This window comes from Antechinus flavipes, chromosome 2 (genome assembly GCF_016432865.1).
Source record: "Antechinus flavipes isolate AdamAnt ecotype Samford, QLD, Australia chromosome 2, AdamAnt_v2, whole genome shotgun sequence".
NCBI classification, from domain to species: Eukaryota; Metazoa; Chordata; class Mammalia; order Dasyuromorphia; family Dasyuridae; genus Antechinus; species Antechinus flavipes.
In genome coordinates this window covers 370857855-370883474 of record NC_067399.1, presented here as the reverse complement: position 1 = coordinate 370883474, position 25620 = coordinate 370857855, and the positions used below count along the sequence as shown (strand labels likewise).

General features: G+C 31.8%; 1 protein-coding gene across 13 annotated transcripts in view; it reads left to right on the top strand.

Annotated features, from left to right (window-relative positions):
- KLC1 (kinesin light chain 1) overlaps positions 1-25620 on the top strand; it is a 67348-nt gene that overhangs the window by 15312 nt on the left and 26416 nt on the right. For all 13 annotated transcript variants that reach the window (XM_051978288.1, XM_051978287.1, XM_051978285.1 and 10 more), the window contains exons 2-12: positions 2266-2527; positions 3330-3560; positions 6612-6690; positions 10310-10535; positions 11623-11710; positions 12431-12532; positions 13440-13613; positions 13743-13842; positions 19698-19747; positions 19831-19898; positions 25266-25374. In XM_051978288.1, the coding sequence (XP_051834248.1) occupies positions 2267-2527; positions 3330-3560; positions 6612-6690; positions 10310-10535; positions 11623-11710; positions 12431-12532; positions 13440-13613; positions 13743-13842; positions 19698-19747; positions 19831-19898; positions 25266-25374 (1488 nt within the window). In that variant the 5' untranslated portion in view covers position 2266. The remainder of the gene's footprint in view (positions 1-2265; positions 2528-3329; positions 3561-6611; positions 6691-10309; positions 10536-11622; positions 11711-12430; positions 12533-13439; positions 13614-13742; positions 13843-19697; positions 19748-19830; positions 19899-25265; positions 25375-25620) is intronic.

The following is a 25620-nucleotide window of genomic DNA, read 5'->3' as shown; positions in this document are numbered from 1 at the left end:
GTTGAGTCCTTGCCAGATTTAGTTAGATAGATAGTAGAAATAAAATAACAGTAGAAGAATAGAGGCCTGGAAGCACCCCACATTTTGTAATTTGCTTTTTAGCAATTCAGCAAACATAGATTCTTTGTCTTTTACTTTGTACCATACTCAATTGTAAACTCTATATCCCTCACACCTCATTAAAATGTCAAATCCTTGGTTTGGGAAAAAATAAGTAGGCCAATGTTCTAAGATAGAATGTTTAATGGTAGACAGTGCAAAAAGCCTGGAAAGGTAGGCTGTTGCTAGATTGTGGGAGGGTTTTTAACATCAAACTGAGTGACATATTGGAGTCACAAAATATTCTGAAGTATAGTAGTGACACAGCCAGGCTTAAAGTTGAGATTATTTTTGGCAGTTTTATCCAGAAGAAAAGAGAAGGATGAGGGGAGAAAATTAGGAGGGAGAGAACACGTAAGTTATTTCAATAGTTACAGTGAGAGATGAGAAGGTCCTTAATGGACTAGTGGTGGCTATGAATGGAGAGAAAAGGAAAAGGATGCTTCAAATGATATAGGTTGAATTGACAAGACTAGACAACTAATTGAGAAAGGCAAATATGTGGGAGAGGTAACAGTTGAAGGAGACTAATGTTATGAATATGGACAACTGGGAAGCATGGTAGAATCCTCAACAGTAGGACCAGTTCATTTCTTTTTGAAGGCAACTTTAATTATTAGGATGTTTTTCTTTATGTCGAGCCATAGTCTGTCTCCTTTTAATTTCTATTTTGGTGTCTTCCCCTCCTCATCCCCCCGCCCCGTATCTCAGAAAAATCTCTTCCTACTTTAATATTTTGATAAGGTTTCATATTACCTTGCAATCATTAGACTGTAATCTTTCCATGTTGTAATATAGAATTTTCTTAATAAAGTCTAATGATTATTTTTGATAACTTAATTACATATTGTAAATATGTGAGATTATTTAGTTCAGGTAATTTATGCCAGCGTCTTTTGTGTCTTCATGTTTGATTTTTGTCTATATGGGTTCTTGACATATAGTACTTAATAAACTTGTATTGGTGTTTGATTGAAAGAGTACTAAGAGTCAAAAAGCTTTATGAATTCAAGTGTAACCAGGCATATTGTCTGGACATATTATATATATATATATACCATTGGATAGTATTATCAAAGGGTCATAGATTTAGTGAAAGATTTTAGAGATTCTAGTCTAATCTCTTCATTTAATAGATGAAACTGTCTCCAAGAGAGATTGTGACTTGGTAAAGTCACTAAATATATCTAAATTTTAGTTTTCTCGTTTGTTAAACAGGGATAATGCTTATATAGCATATCTCATACTATTTTTTTCCTAATTATAAAAATGTATAATCAAACAAAACAAATTCCTGCCTTAATTATGCCTCACAAATCTTTTTTTCTCTCCCTCCTTCCTTCTCTCTCTCTTTCTCTCTCCCTCTCCCCCTCCCCCTCTCCCTCCCTTCTTCCCTCCATCCCTCTCTCCTTTCCTTCTTCCTTCCTTCCCTCCCTTTTTGCCCTTTTTCTCCCTGTCTGTATGTGCCTCATTCTGTACTCTTGAATCTTCTCTCTCTGGGTATGGGAAGCAATTATCATGAGTCCTCTAGAATTATGATTGTTTATTGTATTGATCAGAATTACTAAGTCTTTTAAAGTTGTCTTTACAGTATTGTTATTGTATAAATTACTGTACTGTTTCTGCTTTCCTCGCTCTGAATTAATTCATACAGATCTTCCAAGTTTCTCTATAACCATTTCCTTCATTTTTAAATTTAAAAATAGTATTTTTTCCTCCATAATTTTTATTTATTTTTAGTACACATTGCTTTGTGATCTCCCGATCATATCGGGAGAGAAAAATCAGAGCAAAAGGGAGAGATTTAAAAAAAACCCAGAAAACAGAAGTAAACATAGCAGGTGTTGATTTACATTCATTCTTCTTAATATAGAACAATATTATTCCATCACATTCATATACTGTAATTTGTTCAGCCATTCCTTAGTTGATAATTATTCCTTCAGTTTCCAGTTCTTGACCATCATGAAAAGAGCCATTATAAATATATATATGTGTATATGTAGTTATTTTTCTTTCTTTGATTTATTTGGGATATAGATCTAGTGAGCTGTATTGCTGATTCATATAGTATGCACAGTTTAGAGAAATTAGATGTTAATTAAATGATGTTAATGATCACTGAAAAATTATTTTGATGGTTAATTTTAATTTTTAAAATTCTAGAATGTATGACAACATGTCCACAATGGTATACCTAAAGGAAGACAAATTGGAGAAGCTTACCCAGGATGAAATTATTTCTAAGACAAAGCAAGTGATTCAGGGATTGGAAGCTCTGAAGAATGAACACAATTCTATCTTGCAAAGTTTACTTGAGACACTTAAGTGTTTGAAGAAAGATGATGAGAGTAATCTGGTGGAAGAAAAATCAAACATGATTCGCAAGTCATTGGAAATGTTGGAGCTTGGGCTGAGTGAGGCACAGGTAGATTGGGAAATGATCTTGAATTTTATATAGATGGGAAAATGGAAAAGTAATAACTTATTTGAAACTATAAAGGGAAATATGACACGAGGTATTGATGTTTAAAAAAAAAAAGGAAGACTTGTTAGAATTGACATTGATGTAAAAAAAGGAGAGGCTCAGTCTTGGATTGAAGATTTATGACTTAGATCCACAATATAAAGCTGGGTTTTAGAGTTATTGACTTTCCTCTTCCTTTTTTGAAGTTTTAAAAAAAAAGGATATAATTGAATGAAATAGATTAAACTATGTTAACTTTCTTTTGGCCATTTATTTATTTTGTTTATTTACTAATTAGCATGAAATAAGAGTTATAACCAATTTCTGGCCAGAGAAAAGCTTATTTAGTATCAGAAAAAAAACTATCCCTACTCTGATTTTAGATCTTTAAAATTTCATCCCATGATTCATCTCATGAATTTTGGGTTTTCAGTGGTTACTTACTTTGCCAATCTTTTTTCTCTTTCTATCTTTTATTTAAGGAGGGATAATTTTAAACTTGGTATGATTTGGGGGTATGTAATTATGAACCATAATCTATTATATACTTCATTTATATGTCAGTAGGATAGAACTTAGATCTTTTCAACAAAGTATGTAATATCCTTGGAGGACAATAACTGCATATATTGGAGAATTAAAGTAAAAGAAATGTTCAAACATAGCAAATTTTCTGAATTCTTAATTTAGGATTCTGTGGAAAAATTAGGAAGATGATGAAGACTTTATGGCAAGGTTTAAATTTTTTTTCTATGTAATATAGGTAATGATGGCTTTGTCAAACCATCTAAATGCAGTTGAATCAGAGAAACAGAAATTGCGTGCCCAAGTACGTCGTCTGTGCCAGGAAAATCAGTGGCTGCGGGATGAGTTAGCCAACACACAGCAGAAATTACAAAAAAGTGAGCAATCCGTGGCTCAACTGGAGGAAGAAAAGAAACACTTGGAATTCATGAATCAGTTAAAAAAATATGATGATGACATTTCTCCATCAGTAAGTAGCAGTTTATAAAATCGGTTCATGTTTATCTTATATTTAGAAACTTTTAATTCTAAGGTATTATGAAGCTGTATGCTTCCTTTTGTGTAACTGTTCTTTTGAGTATGATGTTAAAAGACTAAAGATAAGGAGTCTTAGATTGTAGTACTGCTTTTACTATCTGTATGTTTTGGGGAAAATAAGTAATTCTTTTTATCCCTTAATTATATTTTCTATTAAATGATGTAATTCTTTTTATCTTTCATATGTATTATGGTCAAATGAGATGATTGTGAAAGTATTTTTAAAATATAAAACATTAAAATGACATTATTTTATTTGTTGTTTCTATATTGTTGAACTTAGAACTCCTAAAGATTTCTGATTCAGAGGATTATGTAATCTGGAACTTCACATTTGGATAAATATTAAGTGCCTACACAGTATTAGGGATACAAAGATAAAAAAATCTATATAGCCCTTGTCCTCAAAGAGTTTCCTTTTATTTTAATGTAGGAAATAATATCCATATATACAGATAAACATGGTAGACACTATAGTATAATAAGGTCTAAGAACAGATCAAAACAGAGAACCCTAAGAACATTTGAGGCTCTAAAGACCAGTTTACTTGTGGAATTCAAAAAAGGCTTTCTGGATGAGATAGCATCTGATCTGGGTTTTGAAGGAAGAGAAGGAATTAAAAGTGTAGAGAGAATATAGTCTGGGAAGAGGTAATAAACTTTTTGTTTATAGGGAAAAGGAAGAGGACTGGATATGATCAGACTATAGCGTGTGTAGAGTTTGGCAAGAATGTAGACTGCCTGTAGTAGAGTAGAAAGAATTAAAGTTGGAAAGATAGGTTGGAACCATATTTATTGAAAGTCTTAAAAGCCAGACTAAGAGGCTTGTATTTTCTTACTACAGGTAATGTAGAGCCATTGATGACTTTTTTTTGGGTGGGGGCAAAGCCAGTGATATGGTCAGGTCTTTTCATAAGATTAGTTGGGCAACTGTGTAAAGCATGAGTTAGGGAAGAGACAAACTGCAGGCCAGAAAATCAGTCAGACCATTTGATAGGAGTCCTTTGTTTATTATTCCAAATAATTTATTTAATATGAAATTAATTGATCTTTAAATGTTTAGTAGAATACACTTGTAAATCCATCTGGTCCTAATGCTTTTTTTCTTAGGAAGCTCATTTATGTAGCCAATTTCTATATTTTTATATTCTATAAATAAAATGGAAGTATACTTAATAAAAATATAAATTGCATAGATTAACAAATGAGGAAATAGAACAAATGAGAAACAAAATAAATAAATGGCCAAAACAAAGTTAACATAGTTTAATCTATTTCATTCAATTATATCCTTTTATTTTTTTTTGAAAACTTCAAAAAAGGAAGAGGAAAGTTAATAACTCTAAATTGTTATTTTGTACTTTTTTGAAGTGTACAGCTTCTGCGCAGTTCTTTCCTGGTCTGTTTTTCCCCTCAATTTCCCATTTTATTCTAGAAATTGATATTACTTTCAGACTGATGGATAACTTTTCTGTCCCTCCTAAATATTTTGATTCTAAAGGCTTTTTGTTTCAGCTAAAGAAAATGGAAATGCTTAATCTAGATAATTCATAATTGGGTAGAACATACTAGCAAACTTTAAATATCTGATATTTAAATATCTGATCTTTTTAAAGAAAGAAGAATTGAGCTTTGAGCCCCAGTCCAGAAGTTGTTATAAATGGTTACGTGAGCAAGAAATTGAAAGCAGATTTCATAAAGTCATAGAGTTTTAAGTTGCAAAGGAGTTTAGACATAATTTAGTCTAGTTTATTTTATTTTTACAGATGAGAGTACTAAGGATGAAAGAAGTTTGAGACAGAATAGCACACCTAGAATAATAGTTGGGAATGAACTTTTATCTTTTTTTTCATATATTATCTTTTTTGATACTGGTAATTTGGTTTTCTTTTATTTTTCTAATCAAATTAACCAAACCTTTATCTAATTTATTGTGGGGGTTTTTTCATAGTTTTATTATGAGTTTAATAGTTTTCTTTCAATTTTAGTAACCTTTGATTTTTCAGGATTTCTAATTTGATATTTACTTGGGGCTTTTTAATTTGTTCTTTTTCTAGTTTTTTTAGTTGCATATCCAGGGACTTTTTACATCATTTAATCTAATCTGTTCTGAACAAGAGGTCTCTCTGTAATTTCTCTGAGAAGTGATCAGGGTGCTCCTGGGCAGACTAGTCCACATCTTCGTGATTCTGACTATTGAGGCAAATTCTTTCTCTCTCTCCTCTCCTCCTCTCTCTCTCTAATTTTTCAGATATTTGAAAGTTGTTGTTAAGTTGTACCCAGTTGTCTATTACATAGATTAAGCATTTTCATTTCCTTTAGCTGAATGAACACTGCCTATATGACAAGCTTTCTAGTCCCTTCACCACTACTCTCTTGGACTTGTCAGTAACCTTTTCAAAATGTGGACCCAGAAATGATATGGTATAATAAGGTTATGATACAGTTTTGGAAAAAATAGTTTCATTAACACAACCTTAATTTTTTTACTTGCTCTGTCTCACTGTTAAGTCATTGAATTTTCCTTCCCCTAAAACCTCATTTTTTCCCCCACATGTCCTACTGCCTAGCCACCTTTGCCTCATTCTGAGCTTAGTAATTTAAAAAAAAAAATTAAATCTAAATGGAGGACTTAATATTTTTCTCTATTGATTTTGCCTATTTTTCTAACTCTGTTAAGATATTTAATGACTTATAGGACCAATTTGTATATATGTGACGCATTCCATTAGAGAACATCCTCCAGGTTGATGTGGATGCATTTATTATCATCTTTTAAATTCATTTGTTCAGTCCACTAGTTAATAGTGGAACTGAAGCTAGAATCTGTGTTTCCTTGGTGTTTTATTTTGCTACATCATGTTGCTGAATAATCCATACTGTAGATCCTTTTATTAAAATATACATAATGTCAAATGCTTTATTAAGAAATTTATATACCACTTGTAGGTTTAAGGTTTGTGCTTTGGGGATTTTTTTATAGGAGGACAAAGACAATGATTCTACCAAAGAACCTCTGGATGACCTTTTCCCCAATGATGAAGATGACCCAGGACAAGGAAGTAAGTGAAGAATTGTTGTGACTTGAAAAAAATGAGAAGCATTTTTTTTTTTGTGTGGTATATGATTATAATTTCTAGTATTATATGGGAGATAAAGGAAATGTAGCCTTCAGAACAAAGAATATATTCTTTAACATTATGTGTGTGTATTTTTCATACATTTATGATATTTTCTTGTATTTTGATAAACTTTATTAATTTAGACTGGTAAAATAGAACTTGCAGTAACAATTGAGCCACAGTAGTATAAGTAATTGTTGTAGAATAAAAAGTTCAAACCTCGAGAAGTTTTTTGGAGTTATACAGATTGAGTGGAATTTTTTTTATGAGGATTTTTTTCAAATTAGAGGATCAAGATTTTAAGGTTTCCTTAGTTGGCTTGAATTTTTCAGGTCATTTGTTCTTATGTCAAACTTTTGTTTTTGTTTATTGATGCTATTTATGTAATACTGGGCTGTTGTGAATTGTGATTTTAAAATTAATTTAATCTTATATTAATCTAGTTCATAAACACTTTCTGACTTGAAAGAAACATTGACGTTAAAAAAAATCATATAACTATTCATTGTTATATTGGCTTTATAAAAAATGTTAAGACCTATTATATTCTGAAAGAATATCAGTTTTTAAAAGTTTTGTTTAAAGCAGGGCTTTACATATAAATGAGAGAATATGGCTTTTAATTTTGAAATTATAATTATCAAAGAAATTTTGTTGCTAGTATTTGTAGGTTCATAGGAGATAAGTGATCTTGGAGGTCTAGTCCAGACTCCTCATTTTAGATATTAGCAAATCAAATTATTTTATCTATCATAAGGTTGTGTGAAAAATAGTAAGTTTTGTTGGAGACACAGTGGAGAATCATTACTTAAGATGACCATGCTATAAAGTAAAATAATACTTAGATTTTTCATATCATATGGACAGACTTGTTAGGGTTGCATCTCTGTGTGAATAGATAGCATTCTTTTCAGGGATATTTCTTTCTTGTCTTGCCTATGTATATGAAAAACTAATCACAGTATGCAAATTTTTAGTTTGTCACACCAATATCATAAATAAGTTATTTTTCTCTCATACCTTTTATAAAATCAGCTCGACTTTCCATACTTAAGACCGGTATAATTATTCACTGATATTAAAACACATCACTGATTAAGCATACCTTAAAGCTGTTTTCCCATTTTCCTGTGTCAAGGGACTCTAAAGATGTGAGACCTTAATCGAACAGTTCTGTTGCAGGGATCTCTGTGATCTCCATAACTAAACTCTCTTGCTACCCAGTTTCTGTGATGCTTATGGGGGGGGGGGGTGAATGCCTCAAAATTACTCTTATACAGTGAGAGTTCTTTGTAAGAGGAATTATAGTAAAGGATTGCCCTAATCTTGGTCCTCCTAAAGGCAAATTTTCTAACTTTATGAAGCAGGGCGACATCTTTGTGCTATAACAACTAGTTGTGAATTAAAAGCTTATAAATAGCTAAACTGTAGTCCATAGGGTAGGTGTTTTAGAGTTGACATTCTCTTTTGCCTTTTTGCTTTAAAAATCAATTTGATATAGCCATATAATTACAGTTTTTATGTATGGATATAAAAACATGCACATATTTTAGCTTGGTCCTGTGATTTCTTTAATGGAGGGAATTCATTGTCTAGAAACTTTTCTATTGTATTTCATGAACTTAGGTTTCACTTAGAAAGTTGCCTATGGTACAAAGAAGTTATAAGTTATAAATGACTTGCTTGTGGTCACACAGTTATAAGTATGTGGCAGAGGCAGGACTTGGGCTTCATCTTTCTGACTTATATTCTGCCCTTTTTCCTTGACTCCATGCTGCTTTTCATTAAATAATTAGTTGCAAGTAGAAGAATTATAAAAAGAAGAAAACACTGATTTTTAAAGGAACATTTGTATTTGCAGTAGCTACTTAAATTGCCTTGGTACATGATAATAGGGTTCTGTTTTATTTTGTGTGGCATCTTTAGATTACTATAGAATATTTTGGGGGTACTGACTTTAAAAAAATCCAATGAACTAATTTTTGGGATAAGATTAAATGATAAAACAAACCAGATTCTTTTGGGGGGATAGAGGGGTGGTTGTCTTTATTCCTGAACTCTCTGTGTCTTTCTCTTTGGAAATAGAATATTATTTTTCAATTACATATTAAGATAGTTTTCTTTTTCTTTTTTTTTTTTAATAGTATACTTTTATTCACAGAAATATCAAGTGCCTGGTTTCCTGTCTGTAAACATTTCTTATTAAAAATCAGTTTGTTACAGTTCTCCACATGGATTCCCATTCTTTCTTCCAGGAACATGATCATAAGACTCAGGACATTTTTAAGCTATTATTGTTAGCATAGAAATATGTGTTAACTTTTGAAGAACTTTCTGAAGTGGAGTTTGATGCAAACATTAGAAACATAGATTTTTAGATTCAGAAATGACCTTAGGGGTGACATTTAGGTGAAATTGAAAGATCCCGGGATTGGGAGCCATGTGGCCAGGATTCACATCTGGGCCCTAAGGCCATACTGCTTTGAGAACATCACCACAACATCTCACATCTTTGGATCTCAGTAACTTCATCTTTAAAATGGGGAAAATTACATTTATAACATCTGTCTCATTAGGCTACTGTGAAAAATTGTTTTGAATCACTAAACTTGAGCTAGTGTTTATATTACTAGGTATATATACCCCCAAGAAGGACCAAAGACAGAGGGAAAGGTTCTATAAATACAAAAATATACCTGCTTCTTTTATAGTGGCAAAGAACTACAAAAAGTACAATATTTACATAGTAGCACTCGCAATAATTGTAAAAGACTAATAAACATGAGATACATAGAGAATATATAGAGAGAAAGTTGTGAAAGTGTGGCTTTATTGCTAGAATTAGAATAAGCCCAAGCACAAGTTACAGAACTCCTGAGATGAAGATAGTTTTCAACTTTTATTTTTATAAGAGTTTGAGTTCCAAATTTTTTTCTTTTCTCTCTCTCTTTTTTTGCTTTTTGCTGAGGCATTTGGGATTAAGTGACTTACCTCAGGTCACACAGCTAGGAAGTGTTAAGTCTGAGACCAGATTTGAACTTGGGTTCTCCTGACTTCAGGGCTGGTGCTCTATCCACTGTGCCACCTACCTGCCCCATCTTTTCTTTTTCCTTCCCCTCCCCAAGATGGCAAATAATTTGATATGGGTTATATGTGTGCAATCATGGTGACACATTTTCACATAGTCAAATTGTGAAAGAAGAAACAGAACAAAAGAGAGAAATCACAAAAAGATAAAAATAATACTTCACTCTGCATTCAGAGTCTATAGTTCTTTCCTTGGATTCAGTTAGTATTTTTGGTCATGAGACTTTTGGTATTGTGTTAGATCATTGCAATACTGAAAAGAGCTAAGTCGATCGTAGTTTATCATTGCACAATGTTACTGTTAACTGTGTATGTTGTTCTGATTCTGTTCACTTTACTCAACATCAATTCATCTAAGTCTTTCCAGCAAACCAGCTTTTCCTACCTCGTCATGTTTATTGCCATAATTGTTTTCTTGATTGGATTATGAATTTTTAAAAATAATTATAACTAACCACCATCTTTTTTGTAGTTCAACAGCAGCATAGCAGTGCAGCTGCTGCTGCCCAACAAGGAGGTTATGAAATTCCAGCACGGCTTAGAACTCTTCATAACCTCGTTATTCAGTATGCTTCCCAAGGTAGATATGAGGTTGCAGTACCCTTATGCAAACAAGCACTAGAAGATCTTGAGAAAACTTCTGGTCATGATCACCCTGATGTTGCCACTATGCTCAATATCTTGGCTCTGGTATACAGGTGAGTGTTTCTGTAGTCATTTGTATAGTGCTTTTGTTAGAAAAATTAAAGGGGGGGAAAACCTCTTAAGATATATTTTTAAACAAATCAGCTTATCTTGTATTCTTCTAATTTATGTTTTGAATAATCTTTGTGCTTTGCAAACTCAATTTGATTTAGAAAGAATAACTGATCCTAATGTCTTGTCTTTTTTACAAGTTAACTTATGGCAAAAACCAAATACACAAAAAACCCAAAAGGAAAGAAGACCTGCCTTGAGGTCAAATAGAGAGGGATTAGAAATTACTCATAGCAGAATTTCTTCCCTCAAGTAGTTCTCTAAAGTGAATTTGTGCATATTTATTATTTGCTCTAATATTTTTCTGCAAAAATGCGTATTTGCTAAAATAAGTGTTTCATAGGAACATTTAACAAGTTAGGTTTTTTAAAATAAGTGTTAGGTTTTTGTTTTGTTTTATCTTTTAATTTTAAGAATTGTTAAAAAGATAAACCAGAACCAAAAAAACTTAAATCTTAAATTTTAAAAATCTAACTTACCAAATGTTTGTTTTCATGAAATAGTTTTTCATATAAATATACAAAATAACAGTGCAGATAATTCTATAGCTGAATGGAAAAAAAGTCCATTTGATATGTACAAATTTTGAGTTGAGTTTTCTTTTAATTATACAGATAGGCTCCGAAATATTAACTATGTTCCCATATTGCATTATGTAGAAATAAGTCCATTGGGATTTGTACTCTATTTACTGGTCACATCTGTTACTTTTCCTTAATGATCTTTGATAGAGGAATGTGATTAAGGTTGGAGATCAGTTCTAGTCATTGATGCTGAAACTGAGTCATTGCAGCAAAAACTCTGGGAATTTGGGTGATTTCACCAGGAGTAACATCTATATTGCCCAAGAAAACTTAGCACCTTCAACAGACATGAAAGATTGAGCTGCATATGCCTTATCTTCCGTGTTAGGACCTTGATTTTTTTTTTTAATTGTTTGTTGTTTTTTTTGATATCACCCCAACTTACAAAGTCATTTGAGAAAAATCTCAGTGAGTTATAAAAGTTAATGTCTGTTTTTAAATTTAGAGATCAAAATAAATACAAAGATGCAGCCAATCTACTAAATGATGCACTGGCTATCCGTGAAAAAACCTTGGGCAAAGATCATCCAGCGGTTTGTATTTTTTTCCCCCCTACCCTTTTGATGTATTATTTGCCTTGTTGTGCATTATTCAACTCATTTTAATATTAAACTCAACAGGAAAGGGTTAAGACCTGTCTATTCATTAGGGGATAAAGGTAGGAGCCCTTCCTTTACTAATTACCAATGAAAAGTCTTCAGTATTCTTCATTTTAATATTTGCCATATCCAAGTGCACATTGTAATCTATTTAAAAAATGTATCACACAAAGTGGACCAAGTACCACATTTTTGATTCTAAATCAAACTGCATGTACTTGTGAAAAAAATTCTAAAAGTTGTATTGCTATTTATGTTCTCCCTTCTAAATCAATGCTAAATGCCCATGAATTTGTACTTCTTGTTTTGCTGTATTTCTTCTAGCAAAATATCATGTTGAGATCATTCTATTCATTATGATTTATTTCATTATGCTCAATAATATGGTACTTTACATAATTTACAGTGAGCACTCTTATTGTTTTTGGACATATATGTAATATTTGTTTCATATTGGATATATTCCTTTGGTATACTAAAGCAGAAAATGCTGCTCTTAAAAATTTTATTAAGTATTTAAAGTAAAATTGTATCCTTTTATCCAATTAAGAGTCCTCCACTGTATATTTAGGATATAACTGAATTGTACTTATTATTGTCTTCACATCTTAGTTTTGGTCAGCTTTGTTGTATTTAATCTTCATACTTTGATAGGTGGCAGCAACTCTGAATAATCTTGCAGTGCTTTATGGTAAAAGAGGGAAATACAAAGAAGCTGAGCCTTTGTGTAAGAGAGCCCTGGAGATCAGAGAGAAGGTAGGAAAGACTAGAGTACATTATGATATCTTGAGAGTTGTATGCTTTTCTTGCATTTTAAAAAAGTTCATAGATCCCCAGCATTGATATTGTTGTTTCATTATGGATTCTTCAGTGGGAGTAAATTATGAAATTGAATGTCCTTAAAAAGCCTTGGGAATGTATTCCAAATACTGGGTAGGGGAATCTAAGAATGGGGAACAGTTTAGGATAAAGTAGATGTTTAGGAAGTATAAAGACATTAATCTTCAGGAATTGGCTTTATTTTAGAAAAGATTTTAAAGAAAAAAATCAATGTTCAGAAGAGTTTAAGAGGTGGAAAGAATGACTGTCAATCATAATGTACATTTAAAAATTTATACAATGTTGCAATTAAGAAATTTTTATATTAAGAAACTTGATAGCAAAATAATTATTTGTTCAAAAAGGTTAACAGTATATTATTAGTGTTATTATAGTATTATTATTAGTATATTAGGTAGTATAATTTTTAAAAATATGTAATTCTAAAGGATTTGAGTTGTCAACAGAGTTTCTGGGACAGAGTGTTCCAGAGGGTGAAAAAAATAAGTTTCTATATCATTTTATTTCTTTTTATTTATCTCCATTTTATATATAGTTGGTATTGACATATATATTAAATTGATTAATAGTGATATAAGGAGAACTGGATATGGAGAAAAAAAGAGCCCATTATAATATAAAATTACATAAGGACATCTTTATCAAGGTGTCATACAGTAGAGTTTTAGAAAGTAGTCAAATATTAAGCACTTTGGTGTTTAATTTTAAAATAAAAATTGGAAGGAATAAATGTATAAAAATACTTAAATTGATACTGATAAAATTTAGATGACTAGCATAAAAGAAATTTTTTTTCTAATACACTATGTGTTTTTATTCTTAGGTTTTGGGGAAAGATCACCCAGATGTTGCAAAACAGTTAAATAACTTGGCCTTACTCTGCCAGAACCAGGGAAAGTATGAGGAGGTAGAATATTATTATCAGAGAGCCCTTGAGATCTACCAAACAAAACTGGGACCAGATGACCCCAATGTGGCCAAAACAAAAAATAACTTGGTATGTACATGGAAATGAAGTTAAAAGTTTACCAGAGTTCCATTCAATAATTTAATTTTTAGGTATATACATTCAGATATATTCTAGTTTTCTCTAAGGGATACCTGTTATATTTTGTTTTATATAAAGGCATCATGCTACCTGAAGCAAGGGAAATTCAAGCAGGCTGAAACATTATACAAGGAGATTCTCACTCGAGCTCATGAGAGAGAGTTTGGCTCTGTAGATGGTAAGAAATTTACTTACATTTATACTGTAATTCAATAGAGTTTGCTGTTTTAAATTATTGTTTTAAAAAATGAGTGTCAATTTCCACCAGTGATTTTTGTAACGTTGAAAAAAAATCACTAATGACCTTAAGAGGGGGTAGTAAATTCTTAAAACAAATTAACTTGGATTAGCCTTGATTAATAATATTTTTATCTATATAACTACAGCTTTTATGAACCACATTGCTTCTAGTCTTTTCTTATGTATTATAGACATCAGCGATGTTAAATTCAAATAGAAGAGGAGGCCACTCAGCTGTACATAAAGATTCCTGCAGGACATGTATTGACTTAGAAAACCACATATTAATATTATCTGTATTCTGTTGTATGTTTATTTTGCTAAATATTTCCCAATTTCATTTGAGTTCCAACAGAATTGGGGATTGTTGCATTATCAGTGGAGTTGACACCCTCTACTCCACATAGAACTAAAGGGATTTTTCTAAAAAATAGTTCTGACCATACCTCTCCTAAATCAATAACTCCAGTGGCTCCCATTGACTGCAAGATCAAATATTATTTCATTCTTTTTAAATGTCTATTTTTGTGTAAGTTTTATATTATACATATTTATTAATTCATTAACTATATGTGCATAATTTATAAATAAATGCTCACAAATTTTCTGACACAAGTAATATGCATACATATTGAGAGTACATGCTCAATTTTTTTTTGTTGTTGTTGTTTTAACTGATGGAAGTACATGATCATTTTCAGCAGTTCATGGAACCTATACAAAAATTGACCATATATTAGGACATAAAAACCTCAAACTCAAATGCAGTAAGGCAGAAATAGTAAATGCATCCTTTTCAGACCACGATGCAATGAAAATTACATTCAACAAAAACCCAGGGGGAAGTAGACCAAAAAATAATTGGAAACTAAATAATCTCATACTAAAGAATGATTGGGTGAAGCAGCAAATCATAGACATAATTAATAACTTCACCCAAGAAAACGATAATAATGAGACCAAAATGTATGGGATGCAGCCAAAGCGGGAAATTTCATATCTCTAGAGGCCTATTTGTATAAAATAGAGAAAGAGAAGGTCAGTGAATTGGGTTTGCAACTAAAAATGCTAGAAAAGGAACAAATTAAAAACCCCCAGTCAAACACTAAACTTGAAATTCTAAAAATAAAAGGTGAGATCAATAAAATTGAAAGTAAAAAAACTATTGAATTGATTAATAAAACTAAGAGTTGATTCTATGAAAAAACCAACAAAATAGACAAACCCTTAGTAAATCTGATTAAAAAAAGGAAAGAGGAAAATCAAATTGTTAGTCTTAAAAATGAAAAGGGAGAACTCACCACTAACGAAGAGGAAATTAGAGCAATAATTAGGAGTTACTTTGCCCAACTTTATGCCAATAAATTCGACAACTTAAATGAAATAGAAAAATACCTCCAAAAATATAGCTTGCCCAAACTAACAGAGGAAGAAGTAAATATCCTAAACAGTCCCATCTCAGAAAAAGAAATAGAACAAACTATCAATCAACTCCCTAAGAAAAAATCCCCAGGACCAGATGGATTTACATGTGAATTCTACCAAACATTTAAAGAACAATTAACTCCAATGTTATATAAACTATTTGAAAAAATAGGGATTGAAGGAGTCCTACCAAACTCCTTTTATGACACAGACATGGTACTGATACCTAAACCAGGTAGGCTGAAAACAGAGAAAGAAAATTATAGACCAATCTCCCTAATGAATATTGATGCTAAAATCTTAAATAAAATATTAGCAAAAAGATTACAGAAAATCGTCACCAGGATAATACACTATGACCAAGTAGGATTTATACCAGGAATGCAGGGCTGGTTCAATATTAGGAAAACTATTAGCATAATTGACTATATCAATAACCAAACAAACAAAAACCATATGATCATCTCAATAGATGCAGAAAAAGCATTTGATAAAATCCAACATCCATTCCTAATAAAAACACTTGAGAGCATAGGAATAAATGGACTTTTCCTTAAAATAGTCAGGAGCATATATTTAAAACCATCAGTAAGCATCATATGCAATGGGGAAAAACTGGAACCTTTCCCAGTAAGATCTGGAGTGAAGCAAGGTTGCCCACTATCACCATTATTATTTAATATCGTATTAGAAACACTAGCCTCTGCAATAAGAGTCGAGAAAGATATTAAAGGAATTAGAGTAGGCAATGAGGAAACCAAACTATCACTCTTTGCAGATGATATGATGGTATACCTAGAGAACCCCAGAGATTCTACTAAAAAGCTATTGGAAATAATTCATAATTTTAGCAAAGTAGCTGGCTACAAAATAAATCCCCATAAATCCTCAGCATTTTTATACATCACCAACAAAACCCAACAGCAAGAGATACAAAGAGAAATTCCATTCAGAATAACTGTTGATACCATAAAATATTTGGGAATCTATCTACCAAAGGAAAGTCAGGAATTATATGAGGAAGTACATGATCAGAAAGTTTGGGGACCATAACATAGCATTTATGTTATTGGTTGCTCTTTCTGTTATTGGTTGCTTGCATTTTTGTTTTTCTTCCCAGGTTATTTTTACTTCTTTCTAAATCCATTTTTCTTGTGCAGCAAGATAACTGTATAAATATATTTAACATGTATGGGACTACTTGCCATCTAGGAGAAGGGGGTGGAGGGAAGGAGGGGAAAAGTTGGAATAGAAGTTTTTGCAAGGGTCAATATTGAAAAATTACCCATGCATATGTTTTGTCAATAAAAAGCTATAATAATTAAAAAAGAAAAAAAAGAAAGTTTGGAGACCACTGTTCTAGATCACATCAATGACAGGGTTCTTACGGTCTTAATTTCTACCTCAGTCTCTGACCTCTTTTAACTTTCCCATTATTAACCTTTTTTTTGTTCTACGTTTCTTTTTAAAATTGAACTTAAATTTAAAAAAAAGAACATTTCCATATACATAGAAGATTCCGTATACAACCATGAACTTCTGTTTCACACTGTTTGCTTTTAAAAAAAAAAATAATAAATAGTACATATCATTTTCAAAGCTGCTTTGCTTTTTAGTACTTCTAAAATTTTCTTTTCTTATATTTAACAGTTCTTTTATTAGACATGGATAGCATCTTCCTTTATAGTTCTGGTTAATTTGAATGTTCATAATACTCAAGAGTACTTAGTCATTCAAAGTTATTCTTGAAACGGTACTTCTGTTGCTATGTACAATATTTTCTTGTTTCTATTGTCATTATCTTTTTAAGCATTGTGCCTTCCATTTCATCAATTTCTATAAATCCGATGCTCTCCATCACTACTTTGAGACAAATTCCAAGGCTTTTCATATCTTAGACTTTATCACAGACTGAAACAGTTTTATTTAAAAAAAAAGTTTTTATTGATGTGTTCTTTTTTTTACATCATAGTTTTCCCTTGTATTTCCTCTCCCTCCCAGGGAACCATCCTATATAATAAATAATATTTTTTAAAGGCCAAGAAAATTGAGCACAGTTGATTAATATATTGAAAAAATATGAAAATTTGTAGAGTGCAGCTCCTGTACATCTCCCATCTTCCCAAAGGGCTAATTTGGATGTGTCCTCTCATAAGTCTTCATTTAAGTCATGTTTGATCTTTTTAATTTTATTACATTTACTATTTGTACCCTGTGAGGTTCTTCACATTTATCTTGTAATCATTGTGTATATTGTTTTCTTGTCTCTGTTTACTTCACTTTGCATCAATACATGTAGATATTTCCTTGCATTTCTGTATTATCAGATGTCATTTTTTACAGCATGGTAAGATGCCATTGCATTTGTGTATCATAGTTTGTTAAACCATTCCTCAGTCAATCCTTCTACCTACTTTGTTTCCAATCTTTGCTTTTACAAAAAATTTAAACTCTGAATTTCTCCTGTATGGATAACAGTTTTTTATTCTTCTGACTGTGCAGCTGACCCAAATGACTCTTCATGCAGCTGACTCAAAAACTGTTGTTTAACTGCATTGTGATTTTTGATCCCTCTCTCTTCTAGATCATAATCCTTGTGATTTGATACACTTTCCTTCAGATCCTTGATTCTTCATGTAAGGAGTTCAAAAAGGTGGTCATTTTACAGAAGGCTTAGGATATATTTGAAATGTTGTGATGTAAAAAAAAAAAATAAATGATTGATATGAAATTCATTCTCTCATTTGTTTTCTTTTCGTTTTCTTCTGAAAGTAGAGGTCCTCAAACTACAGCCCGCGGGCCAGATGCGGCAGCTGAGGATGATTATCCCCCTCACCCAGGGATATGAAGTTTCTTTATTTAAAGGCCCACAAGACAAAATTTTTGTTTTTACTATAGTCCAGCCCTCCAACAGTCTGAGGGACAGTGAACTGGCCCCCTATTTAAAAAGTTTGAGGACCTCTGAGCTAGAGTGTAGCCAGAAATCCTATCATATTGAGAACCTTGATTGCTTGGGTTTTAGGTTTTATTATGCATTCATTTAAATTGTGTAACTTGGATTTGTCGCCTAAGAATTAATGTTTGAAAGACAATAAGCAATTGAACTTTTTTTTGTCATGTAAATATGACCACAGTGGTGGGCTCAAATTATGACCATATCATTGTTGTACTATGATAACAAAACTAGTAAAGATAACTCATTTGATATACAAAATGAATACCCCATGGCTTAATAATTATATTATTTGGGTTTGTCTTCTTGCAGCCAAACATTTCTTAAATCATATTGCCCATCCCATGTAACACTATTACCTATACTTTCAAGATATATTTCCTCTCTTAAAATGTATGTAATAGGGTCGGAACAATGTAGAAGCAGCATATTTTAGTGGAGGAGTTTTTAAGCTTTTTTATGTCATGGGTCTCTTTGATAAATTAATGAAGTTTATGGAACTTTTTTCAGCATAATTTTGGTTGCTTATATTCATAATTCAAGAAAATGCTAAATTTCAGTTAGAAGTTAGTGAAAATAGAGACATATTTTCCCCTAATCCAAGTTTGTGGACTCATTGAAGTCTATACAAAGATTTCCATTGATAGATTCCACATTAAGTTCCTTGGTTTAGGTGTAAAATTACTGGATATGCAGTCTCAAAAGACTGACATTTCAATCCCAGCTTTGCCATTTATTACTACCAGTGACCTTTAATTTCTGTTTCAGCTTTCCTCTTCTATTAAATGAGAGGGTTTGGTTAGATATATCTTGAGGAATATTTCTTTAATTATGTGATCCTCTCATTCAGAATTCTGATTAAAGGCTGGCAGACTTTAGAATACCAACTTTTGTAATAAGAGATCTATAGAAACAGCTAATTAATCAAGAATTTATTAAGCACTTATTATGTGCTGGATTTTGTGACTACCCTGACAAATGAAGGCACCTCTATTCTAAGTCTAATTCAGTTAGGGGAGAATACACATGTGTAAACAAGGATATGCAAAATGTGTCCCAAATAAATATGAGATATATTTTAAGGTGGGAGGAGCAGAGAAGGTTTTATGTAGAATGTGGTACTTATATAATGTTTTTAAGAAAATAAAGGCTTCCCAAAAGGCAGAATGAGTAATTATGATTACTTATCACTTATTTTACCACCAGTTTCCATTTTTTCCTCCCTTCCTACCTCATAGGGATGGTATGAGAAAATTGCTTTAATAAATCTTAAAGTATAATATAAAGTTGAATAGTTATTTATGCTTGCTGTCTATCTGTTCCCTCATAAAAAAGAATGCCTTTTGAAGTAATTATAATATTATAAAAATGTTCTCTGTTGTGTTTAGTTAATATCTGATTTTTCTCTCCCTCAGATGAAAATAAACCCATTTGGATGCATGCTGAGGAGAGAGAAGAATGCAAAGTAAGTTTATAACATTTTTTGAGATTGTTCAAGATTTTCTTTGCATGAATTCAAGATTAATTGTTATATCATTTCAAATTTAGGGAAAACAAAAGGATGGGACATCTTTTGGGGAGTATGGAGGCTGGTACAAAGCTTGCAAAGTTGATAGGTATGTGTGTTTTATATTAACATACAATTGAAGTTATTGGAGATATTTCAAGCATTATACTTTAATCATCTCAAAAATTTTTCCTCAGTATTAAATTGGTAATTTGAAAGTGAAAGAAAACATAGATTGCCCAGTATATACAAGGCATTAGAAATGCAAAAACTTTTTTTTAAATGATTCAGTGCCTGAATTTTTTTGGGGGGGAATAAGACATAATACAAATTTGTAGCGTGTGGATCTTCTCTAAAAATCTATTCCACATATTCTGTGGATCTGTTTTTACTCAAAACTATGGTTCATTGCTTCCACAAATGAGTTTATTTTTACTAGTTATCTAGAGTTCTAGTAGTTCAAAGAAAAAGCATTTTATGAATTCAAATTGTAAACATTGTAATAATGATGATTTCAACTCCAGCACTATTGTGTAGTGACTTTAAAGTCTCCCCCCAAAAAGAGTGAAAGCATGCTGATAGGTCTTTAGTGGCAGCTAACTTTGAGCCATGTTACTCAGTTTAGAAAAAAGCAAAGCAAAGTACTTCCAACCTAAATTTGTCTCTGTTTAACCAATAAAATTCTTAAAGCTATTTTTGTGTCATGAAGCCTGTTGGTTGATTCATGATGTTTTTAAATGCTTACAATAAAATATAAAATTATATAGAGATATGTTTATCAAAATAAATTATTTTAAAAAGTAGTTTTGCAGATCCCAGGTTAAAACATCCTTTTTAACCTCTTTTCTCTGCTACTGAGATCATACTGTTTTATTCTGAACTATTGGTATAAGATTAGAAATTTCTAAGGTCTAAGGCGTGGTGTCTAAATAAATTTAACCCACAACAAATAGAAAGCAAAAGAGTCATCCTTTTGGCTGAAATTTTTCTTTTTTTTTAATTCATGTCAGCAACAAAACCTTCTAGTTTTGCCGCTATATTTTGGATATCTAAAATCTTTTGCAGCACCTACAAGAATAATACAAAGTAGAAAATGACATACCACAAAATACTCAGAGAGTTTAAGTTGAGGAGATTGCATAGGGAAGGTGGCATCTGAGCTAAGCACTGCACATAAATTATAGTATCAGATTTATACTTTAGTTAGTTTAATCCTTTAATTTTGTAGAGGAGGAATTCCAGAAGAGATTAAGTGACTTGTTCTTAATAGATAGTTAAGTAGCAAAGCCAGGATTTAAAATTTCCTGTGAATATGGCTTATGTATGGACATAAAAACATGCTCATATTTTAGCTTGGTCCTGTGATTTCTTTAATGCAGGGAACTCATTGTCTAGAAACTAGAAACATTGTCTAGAAAGACAGCATTTTTACCATTGTACCATACTACATCCTGAGAAATCAAAAAGTTAGGAATGAGGAGGGTATGTATTTTAGGCATGGGGTACAGCAAACAGTATTTGAATGTTTGGGAAATAGCTAGTAGCATAATTTGACTGGGAAGAAGAGTATATGAGATATAATATAAAATAATGCTAGAAAAAGTGTATTGAGACAAACTTGTAGGAGGACTTAAACATGGGTTAAAGAATTTTTATTTTATTGTAGAGACATTAGTAAGTGAAGACTTTTGTACAGGGAACATGGAATTAAATCTTTGCCCCAGGAAGATTATTTTGGCAGCTGTGGAAAAGGTAGATTAGAGCAAAGCTTCTTAAACTGGGTTGCAACCCCATATGGAGTCTCATAAGTGAATGTGGGTGGGGGTCATGGAATTATGATTTATTATGAATAAATACTTGATTTGCATACTTTTTTACATATCAACCTATCTGGGATTGCAGAAAAATTTCTTGGGTGAAAAAAGGTCTTGAATAGAAAAAGTTTAAGAAGCCCTACATTAGAGAGATGAGAGACTGGAAGTAGGGAGAAAAATTAGATTTTTGCAATAGTATCCAGGTGAGGGTTATTGAGGATATGAAATATGTAATGTTATTTTCTTTTTTAGCTTTCTAGAGGTCTTGGGACCAGCCTTCATTTTAGCAAAGTAATCACCCTGAGAATAGTCATGGATAAAGTCCAGTCTTTCTTATCTCCTTTACAGTCTGTTTCCTTCACCTGGGGCCTGGGCTAGTTTTCTGGAGGCCTTTTGGAATGGATCTTGATTTCAGTGGAGGAAATGCAAGAGAACCACCATGAGACTGATGAAGATGGAATGAATCTCTTCCAGTCCTTGCTGGCTCTTATATACTCTTATTACAAAAATATATCATCATAGGTGTCGATCTAGAATAGGTGATACCTATTCTAGGGGTCAACTTGTAGAACTATACTAAGTACGTGTAAACTAGAGAATCATTATCTTAATTCCTCTGAGTTAACACCTTGTTTCAAGTATACTTCTCCAGAATTCTGCCCTTTACAGAAATAGGTTAATGGAAGTATGAGTAGAGAAAAGGGGAGGGTAAATGAAGATAGAATCTACAGATCTTGACAAACTGATTGGATATGGACAGGAGAATAGAAAAAACAAAATCAAAGATCTCAGATTTTAGATCTTGAGGGACTAACTAGAAATCACTAGTGCCATCAGCAGAAATGGAGAAATTTGTTAGAGTAAAATTTAGTGGGGGGAAGGAGTTGATAAATTGGTTTTAGACATTAAATTTGAAAAGCTAGAGAGATGAGATATTCACTGGGCAATTGAGATTCCATAATATTGGAGTTGAAGAGAGATTAGGGTTAAATATAAAGTTTTTGGAGTCAAATGCATAGATGTGACTCCTCATGCAATAGGTGAAAGCAAAGAGATGAAAAAAGTATTTTAAGGGATATACTTAGACTATAGGGCAGGAGATGAGTCAGTATGGAAGTCTAAAGAAGGCATATATATATATATAATTAAACAGGAAAGAGGAGAACTAAGAGAGATCAGTGTTGAATGTATAATGTTAAAAGTTTTAGAAATGTTATGAAAGGTTGAGAATTGACATTGGATTTAGCGATTAAGATATAATTGGCAATATTCAAGAGTAGTTTCAGGACACTGTTGTCCCTTGAAGCCAGATTTCAAGGGATGAAGGAATGAATAAGTGAAGAAGTAGAAGAAGTGAATATAGAATTTTTCATAGAAGTTTAGCAGTGAAAGTTAGAAACAGATGTATGAAACTTGATGGGATAACAACAGGCAATTTGGTGGTGGTAGTTTTAATAAATTATAAATTTAATAAACCTCAGACAAAAACAAGCATTATGAAGTTCAGCAATTTTGTTAATCATAGACAAGTTCAAATAAATACGCTGAGAAAAGAATAAAAACGTTTGAAAAAGCCTAAATTTGTTATATTGTATATATTGACAAATGACAAGCAAAGAAACAAAAAAATCTTATTTATCCTTCCTTTTTTTCCTGAACTTTTGTTATCTTTGCACATATTTTTTGTGTAGTTGAAGTCATTGTGTGTCTAGTGATGGTTCCATGTTTCTTTTTATCTCTTCATTTTTTTTTATTTCCTTGTATTTATTTTTGTTTATAACTTTTGTATTGTCATATCATTACACATATTATTCAGCAATTACTGAATATAATAGCTTGTGCCCAAATTTTGCTATTTTGTTGTTGTTTTTAGGCTTGTTTGTGAAGCATTTTAGGGTTAAATGACTTGCCCAGGGTCACTTTTGAATCTTTAGCTGCCTGTGGCTCATCTTCATATGAATGTTCCCTTACCAACAATCAAAACTTGCCGAATCTGAAATGGGATTTATCATTCTTTTTAAATTCACTCCTAATTACCGTTTATTTTACTAAGGTTCAATGCTCAGCCATCCTTGACTCTTTGATCTTCTTCCCACTATATTCATTTGCCAAGTCTTAGTCTTTGTGTTTCCTCATCATTTCTTATAATCTTTCCTTTCTCTTCACTCATATGACCATCATTCTTATTGAGGCCCTTGTCATCTTTTAACTAGATTGTTACAGCTAAAATAATATTCATAAAATATAGGCCTCACTATGTGAATACCCTTGCCTTTACTAAAGCATTAAATACAATCTCCTCAGCTTGACATTTAAAGCTCTCATCTACCTTTCCAAACATTTCTTTTATGCCTCTATCACATCTGTCTTCTAGCTAAACTGAATTACTTTCCCAAATTCAACATTCCAGCTCTTATCACTGCATTTATACAGTCTGTCCTCATTGTCTATGGTGTATTCTTTTCTCAATTTTGCCTCCTAGAATGCCTTATTTCCTTCATGGCTCATCCAAGGTACTATTTTTTAAACAAAAATTTTTCTGTGCCCCAAATTGTTTCTATTTCTGTCAAATTTTCCTGTGTTTGTGTTGTATCTCCTGAAGTAGAATGTATAAAATTCTTGTGTACTTTGTTTTTATATACTTTTTTGTATCCCTCTCCCCACTACTTCCATTCATAATTTTGCTGCCATCACTCATTAACCTTTCCTTTGAGCTTTGGTATATCCACATTTTTTTCATCCAATCTTGGTCCATTTTAGCAGTATATGACAGTTTCTAAGTCATTCTCACTCCTTTCTCAAGGAAATGAAGTAAGTTTCCTTATGTTATAAAAATGTATTGTTTTATTGCAGGGAAAAGAATTCTAAATTTTGGAAATTTTCTGGCCTCCTTACCTATTCCTCTCTAATTTCTTTAAAGATTCAATTCTAAAGTTATTTTTTACGTAAAGCCTCCTATTTTTTACATAAAGCCTGATTCTCCTAAAACTCTGCTCTCCTTCCCCATACCTATTAATGGCTTAACTTTTCAAATGGCCTATTTGTTTTATGTTTATTTCACATATGTACAATGTGCAATCTACACATCTATGTGTATGTATGTATAAATATACTTATTGTGTATTCCTGACATAAACCTAGAGTGAAAAAGCTATTTCATCTTTATCTTTTGAATTCCTTTGTCTTGTACATTCCTGTCATATACTAGGAACTTAAATGCTTCTTATAGGATGGTCTGTTTTGCATATTCTAAGTTTAATGTGTTTATTGATTTGATTTGACTTTTGTGATCTTGTATATGGTTAAATCCAAGAAATATTTTATGCCCAAAACTCTATGTGCTAGGTTATTCAAACATTAAATAATAGTGTTTGCATTTTGATTGTTTTGCCAACCATGAATTATTTATATACAATGCTGAGAAAAATCTTTAAAAATTTTTTAAATATGTAAATATATGACTCACAATTTAGATCACAAATAGATTTGAGTTTCTAGAGAAAGGTGAAATTTCCAAAAATCTTTACCAATTTTCAAATAATCTAGGAATATAACTTTAGTAGTTTGCAAATTAAATTTTGTATGTGTTTTAGAACTCTATTTAGGAACCTTACACTTTTATTTTCTATTATATTCTCAATCTGTGAAACAATTTTCTACAGCCCAACTGTGACAACTACTTTAAAGAACCTTGGAGCACTTTATAGACGTCAAGGCAAGTTTGAAGCTGCTGAAACATTAGAGGAAGCAGCCATGAGGTCTCGAAAACAGGTAAATTTAAAGTTTAAAATCCCCCATGTTCTTAGTTTTTATGTTCATCAAACTTTTAATGTAGTTGGGATAGTAGATAGAGCACTGGACCCTGGAAGATATCAAAGCTTCAGACTAGCCATGCAAATCACTTAACCTTTGGTTACCAAAGTTTTTTGATTTGTAAAATTGGGATGATACTCCTACCTCACAGGGTCGTTGTGAGAATCAAATGAAATAGTATTTTTAAAGTGTTTTTGCAGACCT